Consider the following 25,709-nt stretch of genomic DNA (forward strand, 5'->3'; position numbering starts at 1 on the left):
AAAACCTGTCTCATCGATGAAAGAAGACGAAAGAAAATCACACAAAAACAAAAGAAAGAGAAACAAACCAAGAAAGACAAACACAGGAAAAAGAATAAATGACAGAAACAGTACAACAGGGTGTCTGCAAGGTTCAACAAGTTATAACTGGAGTTAACCTTTGAAAATATTAATCCAATCAGACCTGAATGAGCAGAAACCTTTGTACCTTTAAGATTAAAAAATGCTACTTCAGGTCAAGCTCTATGAGGGTGCAAAAACATGTACTGCATCACTGTTACCAAAACTAACCAGCTATGATGAAAAATTAGATGGAGGTGCCTTCTTCAGTTACTGAGGGCCACCGTGTAACGTCATCAGTCACTGTCAGCAGGCAGAAGTAGATACGGTGTCAAAAAGGAAACCTCAGGTCAGAGGGATTATTTAACCACTTTAGAGAGACAGACGACAAAGCATACAGAGCGGTCACCAGATTTAGATTTGTCTGTATGGCCACATAGTTTAGTAATTAATGTTACACAATACAATTTGTACCAGGGCGGCAACTAATGATCTGTTGATTTTCTTGATGAATCAATTAGTTGTTTGGTCCATAAAATGTCAGAAAAGGAAACACGTTAAGTTGAAATACTCGCTTTACTCGACGTGATGGCTACAGCTGCAGTGCAGTGCTTTGAAATTTCCATTCCAGACCAGAATAACTATTTTGTTTGTCCGTTTCACATTAATCAGAGTTCAAATCCATGCCGAATTTTTGCAGAATGAGTGAGTGTCTGTTTATGAGTTCTGAGAAATTGTAAAAAATCTTGTAGACAGCACAGATGTTTAGAACTGGTAAATTGAGAAAAATGTGAATGGAGTTTGGCAGACAGTGAGACAGACACTTTCAGAGCAGTGTGTTTTTGTTTTTTGTTGCACCCAAACTAATTTCAAATCATTTTATTCTGGAGACGGGCCTGAGTTTATTTAAAGTCATTCCACTGTTTCTCCAGGAACTGCAGACACCCTGTGGAAGAAATTAAAAAAACAAAATCACATCAACCTGTCTTCATCAAACACACTACTTCCAGTCTCACCCCTCTTCTCAGGCCCCTCAAATTCTGAGGGATTCTGGGTACTGTAGTCTTTATCTCAGACAGATAGTGGCTCACTAGGTCAGAGCTGAACCGGGGTGGAGATAAAATGTGGGAGGAGGACCGGGGACGGGAGGAGGAGGAGGAGGAGGAGGAGGAGGAAGGTGGAGGAGGAGGAGAGGACTGGGTGGGGGAGCAGGAACAGAGGAGAGAAAGCCAAAAGTCAGAGGATGACACACTGAGGTTTTTAGCTTTAGGGGGAAAGACAGTCTGTCATGGTCACAAAAAAACATTGTTGGAACTGAAAAAGAAACAGAATTCATCATTAAAACATTCAGGTTTACATGGATAGTAAGAACAAGATTCTCACTGTCATAAAAGAGTCACAAACATGACTCTAGCATGACTTTTCCTCTCTAAGTCAGAGCACTTTAAATCTGACTCATTCAAACTTTAAACAATTTTTAATATTCAACTATACATGTTGTCTTATGTTAAGCATGTGAAGTAAAATGGATCAGTTTGTTAAGAAAATATAACCATGATCACAATGCTAATTTTTTATTAGCATGTCAATAGCAATTCCTATTATGTATTAGCATCATGCTAATGGTCTAAGTCACAATTATTTCTAAACATAAAAAATCAATTTAGATATCCAAAAAAGTTATAGTAAGGATAACAGTTATTTTGTAACTAATATTTCAATATGCATATTTACTTTAGTAAAACAACCTTGAATAATTAATTCATATTTAGTTGAAAATGTGAGTATGAAATATGACTTAAGATAACTGATTTATGAATTAAGTAAATCTATTGAAAGGTGCCAAATTTTCCAACAGCAAAGAACAATACTTGTTACTGTTTCTAAAACAAACATATCAAATATGACACAAACAAAAATGTATATATGTAAGTGATACAGGAAAATTTCGATTTTATTTTTCAAAAGGTCCAATAAACGCTTCAATTAAAACAAATTGAATTTTCTGGCAATTATTTCCTGTGTCAGACTTTACAGGGTTAAAGCTATTACAAGGAACTTTCTTTTTTTATTTTAGAGTCCTCTGTGGACAAAAGTGGTCCTGCTTCCACTGTAATAACCACAAAATATATCATCTGAACAAAAAAGTCTTCCTAATTTACACAAGTCACACAAAGGCATCAGTAACAAACTGAGACTGTTTCATAACCAGTTAAAAACTCTTTGTAATGGCTTTAATGTTTTCAGATTTCAAGCCAAGTTTTCAGGTGCTTTAAAATTCCAACTTGTCTGGGACACACCTGATAATATTTAGGGCACCGTGTGCTAAACAATTAAACTAACCCATATACACAAACACACACCCTTATTCATCACACAGGTTCCTGATACTGTGAGGCAGCTGCTGACACGAACTTAAACCAACAGCAGATAGTTAATGATCAGCCAACATGGTCTTTATGTAGAGGACCAAGGTCCAAGGAGCGGATCAGAGACGAGATCTGAGAGCGTTGCTACAAACACGGGAAAGGTGACAAAAACCTGCGGCTCAAAGATGAGCTGAGAACACGGCCAAAGGTGCAGAGAATGTGCTAAAACATGGAGAAACAGTTGTATAAGGCAGGGATGGAGATGTTAAAATGACTGTCCAGGATGTGACTAATAAAGATGATGTTCAGCTCCAGGGTGGGGATTTTCTGTAGCGCTGAATGTAATATGTCTGAGAGAGTGAACACTGGTGCCGTCTTAAATTACATAACTGAACAATGATTCGACTAACAGCAAAATGAATCAACACTCAGTCATTGTTGTTTGTAAAATTAAATAAATGGTAAAATTCTGGAGGCATTTTCTCTGACTAATTTATATATCTGTTGTGAAGAAGATTCCACATAGGCATAGGCAATATTTCCATTCATAATGTAGGGATGTTCACGGCGACTAATTTTCCTGTTGATTAACTTTTAATTTAGAGTACCTGACTAGTCTAACAGTAAAACACTCGGAAAGCAGTTAAAATAGAGCTCAATTTATTAATTAATAATGTTAAACCTTGTCTGAAAATATGATGTGTATTAAGAAGTTGTTTTTCTGTATTATTCTTTGAAGCCGTTAATCACAGTCTAAAATTGCCAAATCGTACTTTAAATGATGCTGAAATTAACCTACAAAACATGACAACAACGCACTAAACGCTTCACCGTTTCAGACTGAACAGGATCACAGTGTCTGCAGGTAAACAACATCATTCACCCGGCGCTGACGTTAGGTGCCCACCTGACTCAAAGTGTGGCCGACTAGTGGCAGACAGCTGCATAACAGCTTAGAGGCAACAGTTAACTGGTACTGTACATTAATAAAATATCGATATGTAGTTTAACCGATTAGCGTTTCTGGTGTCAACTATTGAGGATGCAGCGTAGCAGTTTAATTCGTTTTGTTGTTGTTGAAAACAGCATTTCAAGACTGTTCACTGTCAGATTCTTTGTGAAACGACTTTTTCCTTATTTTAAGACAAACTGATATTCATTGAACTTTGACAAAATGCTGTTGGCCTGGATGATGAAGTGTTTACTTTGGAGTTATTTATCTTATGGTTATTCTATTCTATCATGTCTGCTTCAGTACCTACCTTTGGTTTCTTCCCAAACAGCCACAGCTTGTTCTTGGTTCTGCTCATTGGGTGTTTCGGGTCAGATCGTGGCCCCGGGGCCCCGTCTCTGTCTCTGTCTCCTTTAGGTGTGCTGCTGATGGTCCCATCTGAACCCGTTCTGCTCAGATTCTGACTGAAGTCCTCGAAGGGAAAGTCGCCTGGAGGTTCAAAGCCAGACTTAAACGACTCCACGACAATGGATGAATCCTGGGAGGACAGGGGGATAAAAACAGATGGACAGGTGAGCGGTGGGAGACAAAAAGAGACAGACACCCATCTTTCCTCCTCCTTTTCTTACATCTCGCCACCGCTCCAACAGCTTATTTCTTCAGGATAGTTTTCCTATAGTCTCTACAACATACCCGTCGCTCATCGACAGCTTTGGCAGCAGAAACCATTCCTTCTAGACATTTGGAAACGATGGGAATGACTCTCCGCTCTGCCTCAGCAAAGCTCCGGTACGTCTCTCCGATCTTCACTGTCCGACGTTCATCCATGTCCTGCAGATTCTGTGACACAGAGAAAAAAAATATATCTTTTTACATCTAAATGTGCTCCAGAATAAAAAACTTAACATCACCACCCAAGTCACGATCCATCATCAGGAAGTGACAAACATGTTTTTCCACTGTAAACTTGCAGTGACGCGTGGGTTGATTTTCCTGAAAATACCACTGATTTGAGCGGGTGGGTCAAAGCAGCTGTGTTAATGACTTCCAGTAACAATGTGTGCAATAATCTATCTTCGCCCCTCGCTGTCTGTTGGAATGTGGAAAAATAAGAGACATCAACACCCCCAGATGCAGTGACACTATCAAACAGGTGGTCTTGGGATCCTCCCTCATGGAATTTTGAGTCAGAATTATTTTTTCCCGCATTCTGGTGAATTTTTATGCACCAATTTGTGCTTTTACTGGATCAATTTCAAAGTCCTTTGCTACTGTGGACATGGACTTAAGGAAATGAAGAGACTAAAAGAGTATAACAGTATAGCTTTAAGAGAGTAACAGTCTATTTATTGTATCATTCATCTGCAATATTGTTTATAAAACATTCATGCCTATAAAGCATACTGAACTGACTTGAATAAAGCAGTTACATCAGTTACATTGAGGATTCAACATCAGAGACTTTGAGCAAATTGTTTGGTTTGTCAAAATAACTCCACAACTTTCATTTTACAAACCTATAACTGCTTGCATCAGGATTAACATGTTTTTGGTTTGTTTGTTTGTTGGGTTGTCAGCAGGATTAGGGAAAAAAACACAAAACACAAGGCGTGTTTTAGATCTGAAACACAAGGCGTGTTTTAGATCTGCTTATGAAATCTTGAGTCAAACAGTGACCTTTGATCACCAAAATCCAATCATACCGTCCTCGAGTCCGAGTGGACATTTACGCTTAAGTTTGAAGAAACTCCTTCAACGTCTACTTGAGATATCACCTTCAAAAGAACGGGATGGACTGACTCCATAGCTCCAAAGTACATCATGGTGAAATTAATTAAATTTCAATTCATAATGTCGGGCAGTGATGTCGAGCCAAAGTGCATAAAAAAGTAAAGCTTTAACTCAGATTTTATGTTAGTGTGCTCTTTAAACTATGTTCCTAAAATTAGATTTAAAAATATATAAATATCACCAGATTCTTGCCAATACACAGTTCTACTATTAAAGTCTTTCTGTATATTTAAATAATACTATGAATGGAAAAAATTAATTATAAGTCAGAAGAAGTAGATGAAATTTGAAGAGATCGCTCCTTAACTGAATCAACCAACAATAATTTAAGTCCCAACATGACAATAAACTCATGTGCAGCTGCAGTGCGACGTGTTTGTGTTACCTTGAAGATGTGTGGTATGGCGTTGTTGAAATGTTTCCACTGCTCTGCGTTGAAGTTCTGTAGCTGAGCAGCGTACTCGTTCTTACTCTCATCGGCCATGTGAGTCCGCAGGTAGAACTGGGCTTTGGCCTGAACAAAGAACAACAGAACCAGACATGAGAACCACATCAGCTGAAGTTCTCAACATCCTCCTATCTGTTTGTTACATATAATGGTGCTTAGATATATTATGAATCTCTAACAGCTGAAACCCAATGCTAAAGAAAGAATACTATTTAATATTTTCTCTTTAAAGGATGGAAATTCAAATACAAACAACAAATACACAAACAAAGCTTCATGTTTCAAAATCTGTCACGTGTCTGTAAGTAGACTTGGCGTCCTATATAACCTGGCTGAGCCAACAAAAAACGATGTGCAGCATAGGGTACAGTGAGCAGGTCATAATTGTGAAATAAATCCCGACAGGATGATGCAGGACTCTGACATGAACACATGACATGGTCTGACATGGTTACTTAAAAAAAATAGTTAGTACACATTTATATGCGAGAAAATATTGTTTTTATGGCTTCATTTTGCCATAGGGACCTGTTCACTGTATAATATCCTGCTTGTTACATGGTTATGTACCAAAAGATAACAAATACTTTGACACAAAAGTGATTTAACAATGATTTTATTGTTCCTCCAGAGTCTATCATCAGACCTGTGTCCATAGCAACAGTCTGTAATTGACCAATCAGAATTGAGTATTTAAGAACACCATGCAATAATTTAACTTAACACGTCTCCTTAAATTCTGATGACATATTGTGGTGACTTAAGATTTATTACAGTAAATATATTACAGATTTCTCCTTTAACATTGCAAGGTTGGTATTAGCCTTGGCAGAGGTCTGTGCACTCAGAGTGCCCCTTCTAGTTTCCATAGTTATTCTGTTAAAAACAGTTATATAGACAGTACCTCATCTAAAAACAAGACTTACTGGGCTGCTCTTCAACCTCTATATGGAAAGGTTTATTTTCCTTCAAGCTTTAACTTAATCCACGTAGTCTAATTATACAGTGAGTGTGGGGGAAAAAATGATCTACTGTATAATTTCATAGGCAACAATTATACACCGCTAACTTTGAGTAAAACAAAATACTAGGTATGATGATGTTATTCTGTGACTGAATTGTGGAGCTTTAAATATGGATTTTAACGTCAAAAGATGAAAGACGTGTGAAGCATCCAGTGACTTACTGTCTCAAGTCAGATGTCTACTATAGATTGAAAGTGAACATGCTGGTATTTTCACTGATAATTAAAGAAAAAGGAGAAGCTGACGACGGTTTATCACACTGGTTTAGAGAAGAACAGATGATTGACAGCAGGTGAGCTGCAGGTGGGAGCCTCCTACCTTCTCCACCTCTGATTTGGTGGCGTTGATGTCATTATCTAAGCGATCATAGGTTATCTGAGATTTCTCTGCTTCTTTACACTCTCTCTCGAACTTCCTCTTACTCTGGGAAGAAGAAACAAAGAAAAAGAAAGGAGGCACAATGTTAAATATTAAAGGGATAGTCTGGATTATTTGAAGTGGGGCTGTATGAAGTACTCATCTATAGACAGTGTATCAACTACAGTAATTGCGTCCGGCACGCTCCCAGTTTGGAGAGGGGTCAGCAACAAAATGTATTTTAGCCACATAAAACTATATCAGTATTAAGTGTAAACTATATTTAGAAAACTTTTACCACTTTATGTTGCTGTCAGACAGACTTTTCTGAAGGGAAACTGTCATTATATGAGCTAAACATTGCTCTCTTCAAATCAACCAAACTCCATTGGGAAAATCAATAATTTTATCTCACAGAACAGAAGAGTTACCAGTCTACAGCTGCCTCGAGCTGTTATTTTGTTTGTATTATTTTGGGACTTCAGTGCTTTAAAAAATAATTTTGGTTTCACCAGAGTCACAAAACAACACAAACAAACCAAGAAATACAGGCAGCGGTAGACCAGCAACCCTTGTGCTCGTGCTCTGTGGAGTTTGGTTGGTTTGAAGAGAGCGATATTTGGCTTATTTAACAGCTGTTTCCTGTCAGAAAAGGCTGTCTGACAGCAAAGTAAAGCAGTGAAAATATTCTAAATATAGTGTACACTTAAAATGATATTGGCTTTTTAAGGTGGACCTTTTTTAAGTGTCTAAAATACCTTTAGTTACTGACCCTGTCCACAGCAGGACATTGCTCAGCGTGCTGATATTCCTCTCTGGTTCTCCAAACTGAAAGGCATCTAAGAATATACTGTGAAACCTCTCCATTATAGTCCTCTGTCTCTGTTTCCTGTCATTTTCAAACAGTTCTCAGTAAATAAAACTACAAAAATATGTGAATGAGATGTTAAAAAAAAAAAAAGCCATCGAGGGAGATGAATCAGACAGAGAGAGATAGTTTACTTCCTGCCAGCCCATCTGGGTCACATTAGCAGCAAAGGAAACACAGTGAATAGCTGAGACATTACAGTCCAGTCACTAAGTAGTCACTATTAAAGTCACGCAGACCGCACACTGAAACACTCCCCATCAGATGAACCAGGGGAAAGTAACTCAACTAATGGGCTACAGGCCAAAAAATGCGACTGAACATGTAATAGTTATACATTTAACAAGCAGCGATTAGCCTTTCAGCCCTTATGAAGTTGTGGTGGTTAATTATAAGTCTTCTAATGAGCAGATTGTTTCAGAACAACTCAGCAAATGCAATTAAATGACCTCAGAAGTGAACAAATGGAATCTCTCTCTGGAGTCTTTTTAAGAACCAAAATGGAGGTTGTTGAGGGCCAAATGTGGCACATGGGCCTTTGCTGTGGATTGATCAGGGAGAGGCTGGTCTGCACTGAGGCCTGTGTGTGTGTGTGTGTGTGTGTGTGTGTGTGTGTGTGTCCTGGCCCCTGTCCTTAGTCCCTACGGACTGGGACGTTTGCCAGGAAGAAGAAAAAGGACACTGCTGTCTTTTCACAGTCAGAAACAAACATTTGAATATTATATACTCAATACAAATATAAAGGTTTGTGTTTTTTGCTTCTATTTTTCATGAAATTGAACCAACTGATGTTAAAAAAAATAAAAAATCTAAAACTTTCAGTGCACACAAAAGGAGTATTTACCTCAAATTTTGTTCACAAATTTGCTAAAATCTGTGTTGTGAGCGCTTCTCCTTTGTCAAGATAATCCCATTTATGATGATGATTTTATGATTATTGCACAGGTAATAAAAGGACAAAAAAAATACTAACTATAACAATAATAAAAATTGTCTTGAAAAAAAGATTGAACTATTGCTAAAACTGCACATTTTAGGGTCTGTCCACACCAATAACGACAACTTTAACAATAAATATATATATATTTCTCTCTATCTTCCACAAAGCAACACACAGTGCTGCTCAGTTGTCATTGCTTTCTTGTGACCGACACAGTTGTCATTTTAACGCCCAGCCCCCACGTTGTGCAAGTACTTGTGTCCATCTGTGCGCCCATGGGCGTTTTTTATATGAGGTGTGGCAGGCAAATTGCTGCTACATTGCTATTTCTAGGCAACAGAAAGAGAATGCAGCACTGACCAACAAAAACCTGGTCTAAAATCAAAGGTGCAGTATTTTTAGTTAAAAGATGCACACACACACACACGAGGGGTCATATCATATGTAAACTCTGCTTCTAGAGTGCTGCAGTTAAACCATGCCTCATAAAATATATATACATATATATATATATATATATATATATATATATATATATATATATATATATATATATACATATATATATATATATATATATATATATATATATATATATATATATATACGTATATATATATATATATATATATATATATATATATATATATATATATATATATATATATATATATATATATGTATATGTATATATATATATATACATATGTATATGTATAGTCACCTGTGCAGTAATACAGCTGTTTAATCTGTACCTCTATATGTCACACCTGCTAGGTGGATAGATTATCTTGGCAGAGGAGAGGTGCTCACTGACATGAATTGATCATTAATCATTTATTAAATTAACTTCCAACTATTTTGATAAATAATTTGAGGAATAAAAAAAACGTGTTCCTTAAATGTGAATATTTTCTGGCTTCTTTGCTCCTTATTGACAGATGAATCTTTTTGGGTCGTTGACAAACCCTTTGGATAACAGTGATCAATGTTTTTCACCATTTTCTGACATTTTATGGAACAAACAACTAGTTGATTAAAGGAGAAAATAACTGACAGATTAATTAACAATGAAAATAGTCGTTAGTTGCATTCCTAAACAAATTTGTGAATAAAATTTGACTGAAATAAACCTTCTGTGTGCATAGAAGAGAGGTCATATGAAACTAATTTTGCTATAAAAATGCACATAAGCACCTCTAATGCCATATTTGTCTCTTCAATAAAAAAATGGTATGTAGAATTTGGGGGGAAAAGCGGACCCCCGTTTGTCCTGCAGTTACCTTTGTTAGCATTTCATGCATTCCTCACACAAACAAATATGAGACGAGTACAGCTGGCTGTCGCTACCAGAGAATATTTACACTAAACACTTAATTCTTTCTCTCCTCCTCCTCCCTCCACACTTACATTGTCCATCTGTTTCCAGCAATGATCCAAATACTGCTGAGCCTTCCTGCCCTCCTGTAGATGCTGCTCATAGACACACACACACAAACATACACACATAAACCAGACATTTACACAGAAACACAGAGAAATACACATAAATAATGTATATAAGAACACATTCATATGCACATACACAAAATGACTGGACTTAAAGTTTGTGTCACAGTTACAAACACAGTAACAGTCCACTGGAGAGAAACATGCTGAGGCTGCAGCCACAGATTTAGTACCAGGAGTCTTGTGACTTAAGTTACAAAATAACAAATTAAGACTTAACTGCAGTGAAAACTAGTCACTTATTACAGAAGACACTATGAACACCTTTTCCTTCAATGTGCATTTTCAAGCCTTTCTAGCACTTCAAAGCTGTGGTAAAACACACATTTAAACACATGCACTCAAAATGATTATTTCACTTCTTCATCACGTTAAATCAGATGTTATTTTGCTAAAAACAACTAAAATTCTGTTTCATGATGGCTCTCTACAGACGGGTGGCAAAACCCGAACTATTCAGTCAGGTAGAGATTTATTATGAAAGTAATGTAATAAAAAATTTATCAAAAATAAAAGCTCTTTTCAAATCTTAAAAACACTACATTAAAATTCAAGTGTTTTTAAAAATTTCCACCAGTCAAGCAAACCCTGAACTGAAGCCAGTCATTGGAAGTTTTGCGTTCCTGGTTAGATGAAGATATTTCATACTATATTTTATTTTAAAATATATATATGTAGGTCACTTATTCCTGAGAACTGGGACAAAACTATATTTTGAGGGTAGGGTTTCGATTTTTACTCTTCAATTATGCTGGAAAATATATTTTAAAGGATCAGATTTTTGGCTATTAAACCTTGTAACTGGCCAATCTTCTAGTGATTACATTTTTTTTAATTAAAGGTAGACATCAACTCATGGAAAATCCAGCAGAGTTGACATTTTACAGAGTTGACAAAATGTTAGATTTTTTTTAATTTCACAGCATAGTCATAGTGAACAGTCATTTTATTTTTAAAGATGCTGGAGTTGCTTAGAGTTCTCTTAATGCTAATCGAAATACACATTTTTAAGCCATAATTCTTATTCAGCTTTGATTTAGAAGGGCTACAGAGTTGACATGTTACAGTTGAGACACATCTGATAACAATATTATTCAATGACTTTGTCTAAAAAAATAGAAAGTTTACTAGTGCTTGAGCAGAATTACCACCTTTTTTAAACCAGGAAGTGAGACAGGGGTCCTTAGGGTATAGCTAACCCTTTTTATGCCTGATTAAATCAGGTGTTTGTACTAATCTGATGGCATTGACAGAAATCTGGCACCCAACATTTTCAGAAAAGTCAATCTTAAAACAAAGAACAATTTTTCATTTTAACTGAAGAAAAAAAAAAATTTAAATCATTTTGATGTGATATTTTTTGGTGCCTGTACCAAAGTTTTCTTTCATCTGGAGAAGATTTTTTGCCCGTTGTCATGGAGACGGATCTGTTGACATGTGCTGATGATATGATGCATGTTAAAAGGATGGGAGTGGACCCTGACTTGGGACAGTTTTGTCAAAGGACTATTTTCAAAAATCAAGAGTGAACTTTGATGCAAAACTTTTAAACCAACACTGGTCTCCATGACTGACTGAGTAAACTGCTCATTAAGACCATGTGATGTGATTAAAAGCTCCACTAAAAGCTAGTTAGTAAACCTCGAGTTAGAGCTGTTATGTTCCATTAGGTAAAACTTATAATTATGATAAATATTTATATATAGATAATAATAATTATTACTCTAACCAATTCTTATAAATATTTAAATATTCTTTAAACCTAAGTTTGCTTGCATTGGACCAACAATTAGTGGACTGTGAAATAAAAGATGTTTTCCTCTTGGTAAGAGTGGTAAGAATGAGGACCACTGACACACTTAGGTTTACTTGATTATGCAACAATTTAATTTAATTTGTGTTTCTTTATGCTTCAGTAAGTAAGGCTCAGTACTAAAATAACAGAAATATTAGCAACTCTCCAGTCATGAGCTCATATTATGAATCAAGACTTTTCATTTCATCATCAGGATTTAGATTGTTGGCTGTGGGATTATTTCTACAGTTTAATTTAAGACATCAATGTGACAAAACCAGAAGTGGGAACAATATCACGTCCTGTGAGCCATATAAAGTGTCAGTGAGTGAAATTTAATGGGATGTTTTGATGCTTCACAGCACAAAACAAGAAGAGGGCGCTGTTCTTCCAAATCACATGGAGCTTAAATTTTCAGCGCTTATAGCTTCAGCAGATGGTGGCAGGAGTAAGAGACAGATGGTTAACATGACATCCAACATATTTATCCTCTTGAGAGAAGCCAAACAGAAAACAAACGCGTATGAGTCGACACAGAGGGTAACGAGGGCAAACAGCAACATCCAATTTATGGCAGGAAGCAACAGGTATCCTGAGAAATGTGGTTTTAATCATCAGTAGATGCACTGAAAAGAATAAACCTTTTATTCCATAATATTCAGAGAGCAGTGATGTCTGAACTTACGTGCTTCCTCTCAGCCTTGAGGTCTTGGCTGTACCTCATCAGCTCTCCGTACACCTTGTGAGCCATCTCCTCTGCCACCACCTCCCTCTGACCGGCATAGTCATTGAGTTCGTTCAGTATGGCGTAGAAGGACAGACATGATGTGAATCTGCACAACAGACACACATTAAACACACGTGATTGAGCAACAAGCTTCTTTTCTGGTCCGATTCTCAGATGCACCTTCAATCACAGCGTGAAGATTATATGATAGGAGCCTATATGATACACTAATATATCAAATATATTTAGATTAATTGCATGTAGGATTATATATCATAAATATATATATGATATTTTATATTATTGCATGGATATTTGATGTAGCTGCTTCAAGTGCACTTAGAGAAAATAAGCAATATGCAACAGGGATATTCCCTGATTCCAGAAAAGCATCTGACCAAGATTTACAAATGAAAGAATCATGAAAATATGGAATTAGAGGGGTGGCACTCTCTTGGTTATGCATCTACCTGGAAAATAGGTACCAGTCCAAATAAATAAAGAAACTTGTTGGGTTCCTCGGGGCTCAAACAGCATTAGCTTACTGCCAAACCCCTATTCTGCAAAATGTCTTTAAAAACCCAAACTTGACTGCTTCTTTTTTTTCTAGGCTCTGTAGGGTGCTTTTGTTTAGGTGATGCTGAAGTTTAGACAGTTTTAAGGTTTTATTTGGCCTGGATTTTTGTCAGCTGGACTGTTGGTTTGCTCGTCAGGTCTTCTTTTCAAAAAAAGAAGTGTCCATTTTTTTGAGTTTGCTCTAAATTTCAGCAGCAGAGCAGCTTCACGTCAGTCCAGGTCAACACTGACAGCTTATGATGTGATCAGCTTCAATATGTTATACATTGTTATTAATTTTATAATAATTCATTTAACAATAATTTAATGTAATTTATTTTATTTATTTTTTTCAGCATTTTACTGAGGCCCCTAAGGGGGAAAGGGCTCCTACTTTGAAGATCACTGAGTAAGATTTTTGAGGCCGATGTCGATATTAGGGAGCATAAAATATCTGGAAGAATTTCTTATTTAAATATTTTTAATCCTTACCTGAGTCTCTTTATGGCCCAAATAACTAATTGATTAACTGAGAAATGATTGACAGATTAATTATAGTGAAAATAATTGCTACAGGAAAGACTTGATCGGATTGACTATTGACTCATTCTTTAAATTAAAAAATGTTCAAATTTCCTGATTTTCCTCCTCTCTGACATCACAATGGATATTTTTGGATTGTGGACAAAACAAGGTGATGAAACACTGATCAACATTTTTCATCATTTTCTGACATTTCATAGAGCAAACAACCAACTGATGAATCAAGAAAGTAAGTAAATTAATCGATTAGTTGCAGCCCTAAAACTGTCCAAGTTAAAATCTTTTCCTGCTTCTTTTTCACTGGCTATTATACAACTCACTGTAACTTTGGCTGGGAAAATGTAAACGCAGGCTCATTTAATCTGATTCCAGAGAATCCGACCTGGTAGCAAAGACATAGAAATAGTCAGTCTTCTCACAGATGATCTCGTTTGCTTATGTAGGTCAACATTAAATTGAGACTGTTTCATAACCAGTTATAAACTCCTTGTAGCAGCTTTAAATAAAGTTTTCCTTGAGTGGCCATAAACACTTGCTCAGTGCACTGTTGTCATTAAACTGTTTAAATCTGCAGACAGAACCACATCAAACCTAGAGTCTGAACCCTGAAACCGAACAGTCAAATATTATTTCCAACTCCACAGAGGGATAAAAATATACTGTCTGAAAGGGCTTTTCCACTCTTACAACACGCAGACGTTCAAGAAGTGAATAAAAGCATGAAGTTTGCTCACCTTGGCTCCTCATCTTTAGAGCGTTTTGGACAGTATTTCTTCACCAAGTTCCTGAAGGAAGGACAGAGAGGGAAGGTTAAAAATACTGTCTGATATTTGAAGCCTGGTGGAGAGACAGAAAGGCAGGCAGACAGACAGACAGACAGACAGAGAGAGAGATAGAGGATCTTGGAATTTTATTAAAGATCAATCAAAAATTTAAACATGAAAGTGTCTGCCTGTCCAATGCCTCAGGCTCAGACAATACAGCAGCGAGTTAATGATTTAACTAGAGAGCAGAGGAGTGTGTGTGTGTACGTGTGTGTGTCTGTGTGTGTTTCTGTCTGATTTACTGCGATCTAAACTACACGTACTGTAAAAACATACACACACACACACACACACACACACACACACACACACACACACACACACACACACACACACAAACACACACAAAACAGAGCTCCATCTTTGATCATTCTTCACACCTACAGTGGCAGCAGAGTGTGTGACTGTTTGTGTGTGTCTGTGTGTGTCTGTTTGTGTGTGCGTGTGTGTGTGTGTGTGTGTGTGTGTGTGTGTGTGTGTGTGTGTGTGTGTGTGTGTGTGTGTGTTCTGAGGGGATTTCCCCTCTTTGAAATCACAACCACTGGGACTGTACTGGTTTTTTATGAAGATTACTGGGCTTGTGCCTGTTTAAAACAAGACAAACAAAATATAAATAAATAAATAATGAGCTCATCTCCTGATTTGATACAATCACAACTAGAGCTGTAACGTTTAATCAATTGGTAATTGACTATTAAATTAATCTCCAACTATTTTGATAATGAGTTAATCACTTTCAGTTTTCTTTTAATAAAAAATGTCTAATTCTGATTTCAGCTCCTCAAATGTGAACACTTTCTGTTTTTAATCCTCTCTGAGAGTAAACTGAATATCTTTGGGTTGTGCACAAAATAAGACATTTGAGGACATCATCTTGTCCGTTGGAGAACAGTGATCAACATGAGTTTTATGGACCAAACAATTAATCTATTAATTGGGAAAATAACCAACAGATTAATCATTATTTGCTGCCCTAATCATAATACTTTGGTGCCAATCCAATCTGCAGAACTAAAATCGAAACAGCTGCTATAATTTGATGGTAACGCTCATAACGCTTTCTGTGCAGAGGGAGGAAGTGGAGACAAATCATCCATCTTTATTTTAGAGGTGTAATGATATATCAATCTGTGTTAGCCTTTATTTTGAAAGTCACACGCACGTTTGTCTCACTGTTTCTATCCAAGAGCACCTCCTTCCTAAACATTCAAAGCACCAGGCAGATAATGACAAGCAGCCACGAAAAAAAGAAAGATGAAGATATTTACTCCTCTCTCTGGAATAAATCAGCAGTGTGCAAATATATGCAAACGATGCTGCTGGTCAGGAAACACAACAAACTTGCCCATTCATCAAGTATGCTAAATTGTTGCTCTCACTACAGCGATAATAGCTGCTCTGTTTCATCAATGTTCCACTGAAAAAACACCCATGCCTGCAGGATGAAATTCAATGCTGGTTTTCTGTCCAGAGATGCAAAAACCTAAATCAAGTGCGAGTAAGAAAAAGCATAAATCATACTATTCAGGGTATATGTCAGAGGCTTCAGCTACTAATTGTGACAAGCAAAAAACAATTATTTTGTATATGAACTTCAACAGTTATTATTGACTTTAACTTTACAGTTACAGTAACCTTACCCAAGTATGAAAATATTAAAGTAATGTAACTTGATTATTCTCTGTAGGTTGGGATTACCTCACTGACATTCAGATTATATAAATTCAGATTAACCGTGGTCATTATAGACACTGAAGCGTACTTGAAGTACGATATTCATACTTCACCCACAAACTTCAAGTTAACTGTATATACAAGTCAACCAGTAAGGAAGTAGTGGTAGTACTGACAGGTTAGCAGATAACTGGATTTCTATGTAGCTATTGTTAGCAGTTGGTTTGTGTAGCTAACATTAGTTGTTGGTTTGTGTAGTACGTGACATTGAGATGTATCTGTAATCTGACTACATCTTCTTTTTCTGTAAGTGTAATGGAACACAGTTACCCTCATTTGTATCCTAATTATGTAATCCTGCAACATGTAATCAGTAATGGTTGCAATCGAGAACCTCACCTCTAGATGTCCCTAAATCCTACACATTGGTCCTTTAAATGTCTGTAGATTATTTATGCAGGAAAATATGAACATCAGATCAGTGGTGGGAGACAGTTTGTATTAAATGACTCAAATTTAATTTAATAGGAGAAAGATTAAAGAGACAAAAATGTGCTGTGCAGCTGTACAGACAAAGCTTCTTTGTTCGTTTGTTTGTTTGTTTGTTTGTGTATGTTTACCGTAGCTGCTTGGCGTAGTTTTGCTCTATGTCCAGCCTCTCCTTGACAAACTTTGCGTAGCGCTCGAGAAAGTCGATCCCCCACTGGGTGTGTTTGTCCAGATTATCAAACTGGTCCTGAGGATGAAAGAAGAAGAGAGAAAATTCACATTAATGCCTCTGAGCTGACATTAAAGGCACATTTGAAACATAAAAGACACATCTGAGAGGATTTGAGAATGAACAAGCTACTGGATGGAAAACTTGTCTTTATCTTTCCAACACGTGGGGTTAAAATTCAGGGTTACATGACTCAGCAGTCCAAATATGTCTGCTCTTATTCACACAAATAAAATACACATGTCCTCCTGCCAGTGACTCAGTGGTAAGGGTGTTACTTTGTCTGATGTGAAGATTTAAAGGGACACTTCACCCCCAAAAATCAAAATTACATATACCCCCTCTTTCCTGCAGTGCAATTCATCAATCTAGATAGATCTGGTACAAGTTGTTGAGTTTTAGAGATCTTGATGGATGGATGGATAGATAGATAAATAGATTTCTTTATTAATCCCTGGAGGGAAATCAAACTGTCATAGCAGCAAAAGCACACGCAATAAATACAAAGACAAAATACACAAAAAATATTCGACATGTACACGGGTATGCACAAGATACGCCCAGTGGCAATGTGAATAAATAAGTAAGGTGCAGGTAGGTAAAAGCAGCTAAAATCATAGTAATAATAGCAATAGTAATAACATGATATTATTAGTATTTTGTTAATGTGATTGAGTTGTTTTTAAAATTAAATGCTTTTAAACAAACTGTCTCATTATGATTAAAAAATAAAATTAAATAATGAGTTTAAATATATTATGATGGAATTTTTACGACCGTGTCCATCAAAGTGACAGACAACAAGAAAGTCAACCTCCGTGTGTCTGTCTGTGTGCCTCCAGGACAGACAGACTGGCAGCAATGACTCTGCCCAACTGGAAAAACACAATTATTTACAGCCTCTGAACACACACACACACACACACACACACACACACACACACACACACACACACACACACACACACACACACACACACACACACTCAAACACTCACACAGAGGAATCATAGCTGCTGTGTATTTGTACTGACAACAAACATCTCCACCCTCTTCCCACCATGTTCTGTGTGTGTGTAGAGTGTTAGATTTACAGTCAGATCTAAATGTTCAGGTTGACCTGAATGCTTCAAAGCTTCTACCGTTGCCATGGTAATCGACGTCCAAATCAGCATCTGAATGCTTTGTTTTTGTGTTTTTGTGTTTTTTAAAGAGAGGAAGCAGACATCGAGTCGGCTGGAACAAAAGAAGAAAAACACAGATCAAGAGTGAGAAACTGAGCTCCTCCATGGCGTCTGATTGACCCTTTCTTAGTCCCACCCCTTTTTGCTCTGCACTCCAATAACAGCTGGGCAAACTTGGTACCTCAGTCAACCTTTTTCTTTTCCTAAAAGCAACATATAGTGTTGCATCTTAAGTTAGCAAACTAGCTAGCTCATGACTGATATACATCAACTAGCTTGTTAGCTAGCATATGGCTAATAGTTAATTTAAGAAGAGATTATATGTCCCTATTACAAGTTCCCATCATTGTCTTTCAACAATCCTCAAAATTACTTTTAAAGAACAGACAGGAAAGGAAAGGAAAGGAAAGGAAAGCAAAGGAAAGGAAAGGAAAGGAATCCAGAGAGAAAGAGCAGCACATTCTGCCTTGGTTGCAAGATGAAAATAAATTTAATTTTAAGGAGCATCATCCTCACGTTTTTAAAATAGATTTGAATCATAAATAAATCTTTACGGTTGAGATGTCAGTCTACAGGAGCCCATGCAGATGGCTGCTGACAGTCCGCGTGTCTGTGTTTAGTGTGACAGCATTGTGTTCCATTTATAGTTATTTAATTCACAATCCGAATTATAGACATAACATTAAAGGATAAATCTGTAATGTATTTACAGTAATCATAAGATGACCGTGACATGTCATCAGAGATCAAGGAAACATGTTCAGTTGAAATACTCCCTTCTCGAACAACAATGCTACAGCTGCGATGTCCTCATGTGAAATTTCCTTTCTAGTTTTCGCAGTTAAACCCCAAGGACAGAGCGAATGTCACTGCAGTGTCCAAACAACTGCAGACTTTATTTGAGCTTCTTCTCAGCAGCAGTCTGCTCCACACTCTGGGACCTGCCCAGCACAAACACCATCTTATCTGTTGCCCACTGTGGTGGTTTCTCATCACTGAAGTGGTTTGTCTAAATGCACCACAGTGGTGGTAATAAGGGAGGGGTAGGTGCTGCTAATTTGCTTCTTAAAGGGACAGTTCACCCAATATTTTGACTTAAACTGCAATTTGTGATTAGCTATTATGCGATATTTATTGACGTCCAACATCCGTACGGCTGATATCTCCAACACTCACTGACTCAGCTTCTGGATGTCTGTCTGTGAGCTGCTTCACTAGGTTAGTAAGTTGGAAGTGTTTCCTCCTCTCATCCAGAAAGTTTGATGACAAAGTTTTCATACTGGTTATTTCTAATTTTTTATTAATCCCTGATGATCTTCCATAGACAGGTCTGTTCACCGTTTTTCTTTTCGACATGACGAGGCAGAGCTGCACATGTCGCTGTCTTACATGTGTAGTTGTTATTGTTCCACCATGTTTTCTTCATCCTTTGGTATCCAACAGCCGACTACAGTACCTGTAGACATATATGCTGTTTCTGTCAGGTCAGGAAGAATTACATCTCCAGTAAAAAAAAAAAAAAAAAAAAAAAACAAAAACAAACAAGTACCGTGATGTTTCAAAAATTTTGGCATCAAAGCTGGTACAGAAGTATCAGTTATTGTAAGATCCCTAAAGCCAAGTGCCATCTAGTTCTATTATATTTGCAGGGTTCCTACACATTTTCAAATCAAATTTAAACACAAGTCAAATTTAAACACTGTTTTCAAGGTGCAAAAACAACTGTATGCAGTTTCAAGCAACTTTAAAACATAACATTAAAATTCAAGTGTTTTCGAGGATTTCTCAATAGTCATTTGAACATGTTTTTCATCATGACCTCTAATACTGTAAATTGTATCACAATTGCAATATCATTAAAAATCAGTGTAATTACATTTTTGAAAATTTTGTTCAATTGTTCAGCCTTAGGGCAGACATCTCTATGGCCAATATCTGCAAAACTCTGCAGCTCATACCAAAACTATCTTGATGGATAAATAACTCTAAAAGAAGAAAAATTTGCATGCTTGATTTTGGGCTGAACTGTCCCTTAACCCTGAATTCTCCAGCAAGACTGAAGATCAAATCTTCATCTTTCCACCGCTGCCCACGAAGAGACAACAAAACCTTCTAAAATGATCAGGATTTGGTATAAAGTAGAAGACAACAAGCTCTAGATGATCTGTGAGATTTCTTGGTTATGAAAACAACAAATGGATCTTAATCCAAGTCAGCATTGTGACACATGTGGTACATCATGTGGTAAATCAACACCTCGACTGTTTTGAGCTACAGAAACTTCTCAGTTACTGCAGGACAATCCAAAGCTGGAGATAATCCATTAAGTGTACAGCCCTAGCTACCACTCTGTGTGCTTCTCTCTGCCTTTGTGTGTGTGTGTCAACATAAACTGAGGCCTGGACCGGAGCAAATAAGGGTCGCCAAGTGAAATACGAGACAGCTGACCTCTTTGCTCGTTCAGTTATCATTTTCTTCAAATACAAAGACTACAGGGAGGCTTTAAAACAGCAAGGCTGAGCAGTATTGTGTCTTTTACCTTAAGCCACTCAAACGGGCCTGAAACTAAACATTATTTTCATTTTCCATTTTCATTTTTTTTGATAAATTGATTCATTCTTTGGTCCAAAAAATGTCAGAAAATGGGGAAAAGTGTTGATCAATGTTTTCTAAATCCCAAAGTGACGTTCTCAAATGTCTTGTTTTGTCTACAAGTCAAAGATATTCACTTTACTGTCAGAGAGGAGAAAAGAAACCAGAAAATATTCACATTTGGCAAGCTAAAATCATAGAATTTGAACACACGCACAGACACACATATATGTAAATAATTAATTGTTAGTCTGTTAGCTCAATGCTAACAATGCTAAATGAGATGGGCACAGCTGTACTTGTTCTAAGTCTATGTACACAAATAGCAACTTTTAAATCAACATATTTCTTTGCTGGATGTGAAAAAAAACATGTCAACTTAAAAGTAGCTGTGACAATAACGGCATTATCACTGTCATGTGATGCGGTCATGGGATGCCTACCACAATTTTAAAGAAAGAAAATTGACAGGACAGATATGTCAGTCTGATTTGTCTGATTGATATGGATAAAACCAAACCAGAAACTGGCTAACATGAGCACAATATCAGACTGAATGAAGGTGCTTTAAGGTGCACCATAAGTGATGCACTCAAGGCTGTAACTTGGACGTGATCTGGAGGAGAGACTTTGACTGATTCTCAAACTGAAACCCAGAGAACGCCTGCAGTCAGAGAGCAGCTGTCGGCCGACAGAAGAACAGACAGAATTAGATGGAACCACTGAGACAAACAAAAGCAGCCCTGCATGTTGAAACAAACCAGTGACAGGGTGAAACATGGACGGGTGAACAGCATCTACAGTGGGTCTGCAACTAACGATTATTTATCATCATCGATTAATCTGTTGATTATTTTCTTGATTAATCACTTAGTTGTGGATGAAGATTAATTATGGTTAATAACTGTAGTTTAATGTTCATAACCGTCAATGACCATAAGTGACCATTAACAATGGTTAATCAAAGTTAATGACTGTCAATGAAGTTAATAACTGTTAATAACTGTCAGTGATCGTGAATGACCATCAATGATGAATTGTAAAAACTGTTAATAACTGTTAATGACTGTCAAATATGTAACTGTTAATAATTGTTCTTAACTGTTAGTGAATCAAAGAAATAGGAGCTTTTTATTAAAACAATTCAAACCGATTAAGCAATGATCTGGTCTCTACTGGTCTCTGCCAGTTTTCATCAGCAAGAAAGAAGATGAGAAAGACCTCAGTGGTGCAAACAAGTGCCACGTGTCTGGCTGCCAGTTTCAAGCATATTTAGTAGTTCAAACACAAAGATGCAGCCAAGATGTGACAAACAACAGACAGCAACAAAGATCAGCAGCTGCTCTGCAGGATGTTGCTCAGAAACATATCAGGATGGCTATTTTTTTTTTTTTTTGGTTCTCTCATTATCGTCCACATCCTGCTGCTCTGTTGCCTCGGGTGAAAGCCTGCCGGCCCGTCTGTTACCAGCCTGGCCTGCGAATAAGCCTGTCCACCTCCTTTCAGCCAGTGTGTCTGTCTGTGGTTGCGTCAGCCTGTGTGACGGAGTCTATGAATAAGTAATAGGGTATGAGCTCATCCTGTAGCTCACAGGGGAAATGACAACATCGTTGGGCTCAGAGTCCCTCTGCTTACAGGGAAATTCGTAGGAGGATTAAAATAATGATGATGATTTAAACTGAATGTGGTGACTGATGCTGCTGCAGCACCTGCACTGTAACTGATCCTATTCAGACAGTCCACTATTTCTACTATGAGCTCCAGAGCTGGACGACATGGCTTAAAATAACAGATATTTATAGGCTAATCCATGTTATACAATATAGATGTGGATATATCTCATTCTGGAGAATTTGGGATAAAAACATAGAGTGTGTTATGATTTTTATTCTTCAATAACGTATTTTAATATGTTTTAAAAGATCAAACTCTTGGCTATTAAACCTTGTAGCAGGCCAACCTGATTACCTTATTTTTTAAAGTGTCTCAGAGTTCTCTTAATGTTAATCAAAATACATGTTTAAACCATAATTCTTATTTAGCTTTGATTTAGAAGGGCTACAGAGTTAATATGTTACGGCTGAGACACATCTGATAGCAATATTGTTTAATGAATTTGTCGAAAAATAGAAAGTTTACCAGTGCTTGAGCACTTTTCCCACCCATTTTAAACCAGTAAGTGAGACAGGGGTCCTTAGGGGTAGAACTAACCCTTTTCATGCCTGATTAAATCATGGTTTTTTGTGTGTGTTTTTTTTTTTTAATCTGACAGAGTTGATGGGAATCGGGGACACAACTTTAAAAGCAACCATTGTCAAAAAAAAAAAAAAAAAAAAAAATCTATTCTAAAACAAAAATTATATGTTTTTACATCTATGTCATCATATGTTCTCTGAACATATTGGAGAGAGATACACATAAAGTGTCTCTCAGAAAACTGATTTCATTTTAATTTACTAGCTTTATAGGTACAATTTTTTAGCATATTTGATAACATATTCAATATATAGTTTTTTTTTTGCTTTATCTATGTTTTTTTTTTTTTTTTCATTTATAGTTATATGTAACTATTAAAAATACCAGTGAAGGTTTACCATTTCAGGGCCCTGATATAATTTTCGACAATAAGATTTGTTGTTAAACTGTAAAATATCCTATTATATTTTCTTTATAAAGAATATCGATAAACATCTTTTTACTCCTCAGTATTGGCATCGGTTCCAAAAATCCAATATCTGTCTGGCCCTGGTAGCAACAACACAACATCCTGTCTCATAATCACCATATAATCACAGGAAGGATGCAAACAATAACAAAACACAACAATAACACCAGAGCCTCCATCACAGGGCACTGGAGCAGTTACACAATGTGCACGTCTGTGAACTGAGAATAATACTTACACTCTACAAGCAAAATAAAAAAAACTATTTTTGTCTAAACAACAAATTCAAAAAGTCTGAATGCAAATACAACTACAACACAAATAAACTAAAAACACAGAAATGCATTAAGTTGAGGCTTTCTCAGAAAACTGAGACATCATGAAAATACTGATACTAGTCAACATAAAACACCCATTCTACAGAATTTGGACAAATCTTGTCCTACCACAAATACCAACACTCAAATAAAAAAAAAAGAATAAAAATTTAATCACTGTGACATTACAAGGTTTAAAAGCCAAGAGTTTGATCTTTTAAAAATATATTTTTCCAGCATAACTACAGAGTAAAAATCAACAGCTCTTCATAATAGTGTATAGTTCCCATTCTCAAGAATGAGTGAAAAACAAAATTAATCTAAGTGATCCTTATCAATCAACTCTTATGAATTAACAGCAATCTATATATCATCCAGAATCAGAGAGGCTCTACTTTTAGCAATTATAACTACACTATGCAGTCTTTATGACACCACATTCCTAATTAGACACATGCCACTGTGACCAGTGAACAATAACATTTGTTTGCTTTCCAGATTCAAACCCAAAAATGGGTCACAGGTCTGAATCTGCTGCGTTTCATACTGACAAAGCCACTGCCCCGCTCTAACGAGGTCTGATCTCAGGGTGAGAGAATAAATTAGTCATTTAGCTTTCAGATGACGAGAGCTGAAGACGCCCAGCCGAAGCGCTCTTCTGTGCACCCTCATGACCAATCAGACGGCGAAACAGCCCCTTCCCAGCCAATCAGAGAGCCAGACGGCCTGTGTACATTCCACTAGAGAAGGGTTAATTAGCATAGAAAATGCTGGTAGGACAAAAGACTAATTACTGAGGCATTCCAGAGCACAGACACATACACACAGAGACAGACAAGGCAGAGACTGGGTGGGAAATGTCAACTTGTCTAAAACACTGGCATCACTGTGAAGACCCCCAGGCTCTGTCTGCACAGTGTGTGTGTGTGTGTGTGTGTGTGTTTACTACATCTCTCTGCGTTTATCTTCCTCCAAAATAAGCAGGAAAAAAAGTTATTTTCCAAGACGGTGATGGCAGAGAGGAGGCAGGATTTGTGCGTGTGTGTGTGGTGTGGAGTGTGAGGGAGGAGATGAGTGGCATTTGGAGAGGGATTTTGAGAGGGGAGGTAAGAAAAACAAGAGGCAAGTAGGAAGAATATTGGACCGGAGAGCAGGCCTGCATCTGCTGTCATCAGTCTGCATTTTAACAATCACATTCCTCAATTAAATAACAGTCTTTAAGTAGGGCTGCAAATAATGATTAGTTATTTGGTCAATGAATCGATCGCTGCCTCCCAAAGCCCAGGATGATATCCTTAAATGTCTTGTTTTGCCCACAACCCAAAGATATTCAGTTTACTGTCAGAGAGGTGTAAAGAAACCAGAAAAGATTTGCATTCACTGATTTTTTTCACTGAAAATCAATGAAATCAGAGAATTTAGATTTTTTTTTCCCCTGAAGTAATCTATTAATGGTTGCAGCTCTTTCTTAAAATAGTAAAAAAAATTAAGTAAACTGAATTCAATAGTTTTCAATCCAGGATTAATCAATTTACTGTCAATGCTGAGAAACAGGAGAGGTCTTAGAGTCCCACATGTATACCTTTATTATCTTGCATTTAATACCAGATATCTTCTAATGTGAGGCTCTAAAAAGATAAAAGACAAGAGTCAAAGGCAGTTGGGATTGGCTGGAGGAGCACTGTAAATGAGAAGAGGAAATCGATCTCATTATCATCACTATGGTATCATCCAGCCCCGCCTACTAAATTAGATAATGGCATGGCATAATGGCAACCAGTTAAACACGTCCTAAA

At 36.9% G+C, this 25,709-nt stretch overlaps 1 protein-coding gene across 3 annotated transcripts in view; it reads right to left on the reverse strand.

Annotated features, from left to right (window-relative positions):
- The window catches only part of fnbp1l (formin binding protein 1-like), a 56,095-nt gene that overhangs the window by 7,587 nt on the left and 22,799 nt on the right, over positions 1 to 25,709 (reverse strand). For 2 of the 3 annotated variants that reach the window (XM_084723538.1, XM_084723537.1), the window contains exons 2-9: positions 17,058 to 17,173; positions 14,674 to 14,724; positions 12,800 to 12,947; positions 10,221 to 10,283; positions 6,964 to 7,068; positions 5,558 to 5,686; positions 4,075 to 4,221; positions 3,692 to 3,919 (exon numbers count right to left, since the gene is read on the reverse strand). In XM_084723538.1, coding sequence (XP_084579664.1) covers positions 3,692 to 3,919; positions 4,075 to 4,221; positions 5,558 to 5,686; positions 6,964 to 7,068; positions 10,221 to 10,283; positions 12,800 to 12,947; positions 14,674 to 14,724; positions 17,058 to 17,173 — 987 coding nt within the window. Of the gene's footprint in view, positions 1 to 1,076; positions 1,257 to 3,691; positions 3,920 to 4,074; positions 4,222 to 5,557; positions 5,687 to 6,963; positions 7,069 to 10,220; positions 10,284 to 12,799; positions 12,948 to 14,673; positions 14,725 to 17,057; positions 17,174 to 25,709 lie in introns of all 3 variants that reach the window. The other variant, XM_084723539.1, reaches the window with a different exon arrangement.

The sequence above is a fragment of the Lutjanus erythropterus genome, chromosome 7, assembly GCF_056507025.1.
Source record: "Lutjanus erythropterus isolate fLutEry1 chromosome 7, fLutEry1.hap2, whole genome shotgun sequence".
Lineage (NCBI taxonomy): Eukaryota > Metazoa > Chordata > Actinopteri > Lutjaniformes > Lutjanidae > Lutjanus > Lutjanus erythropterus.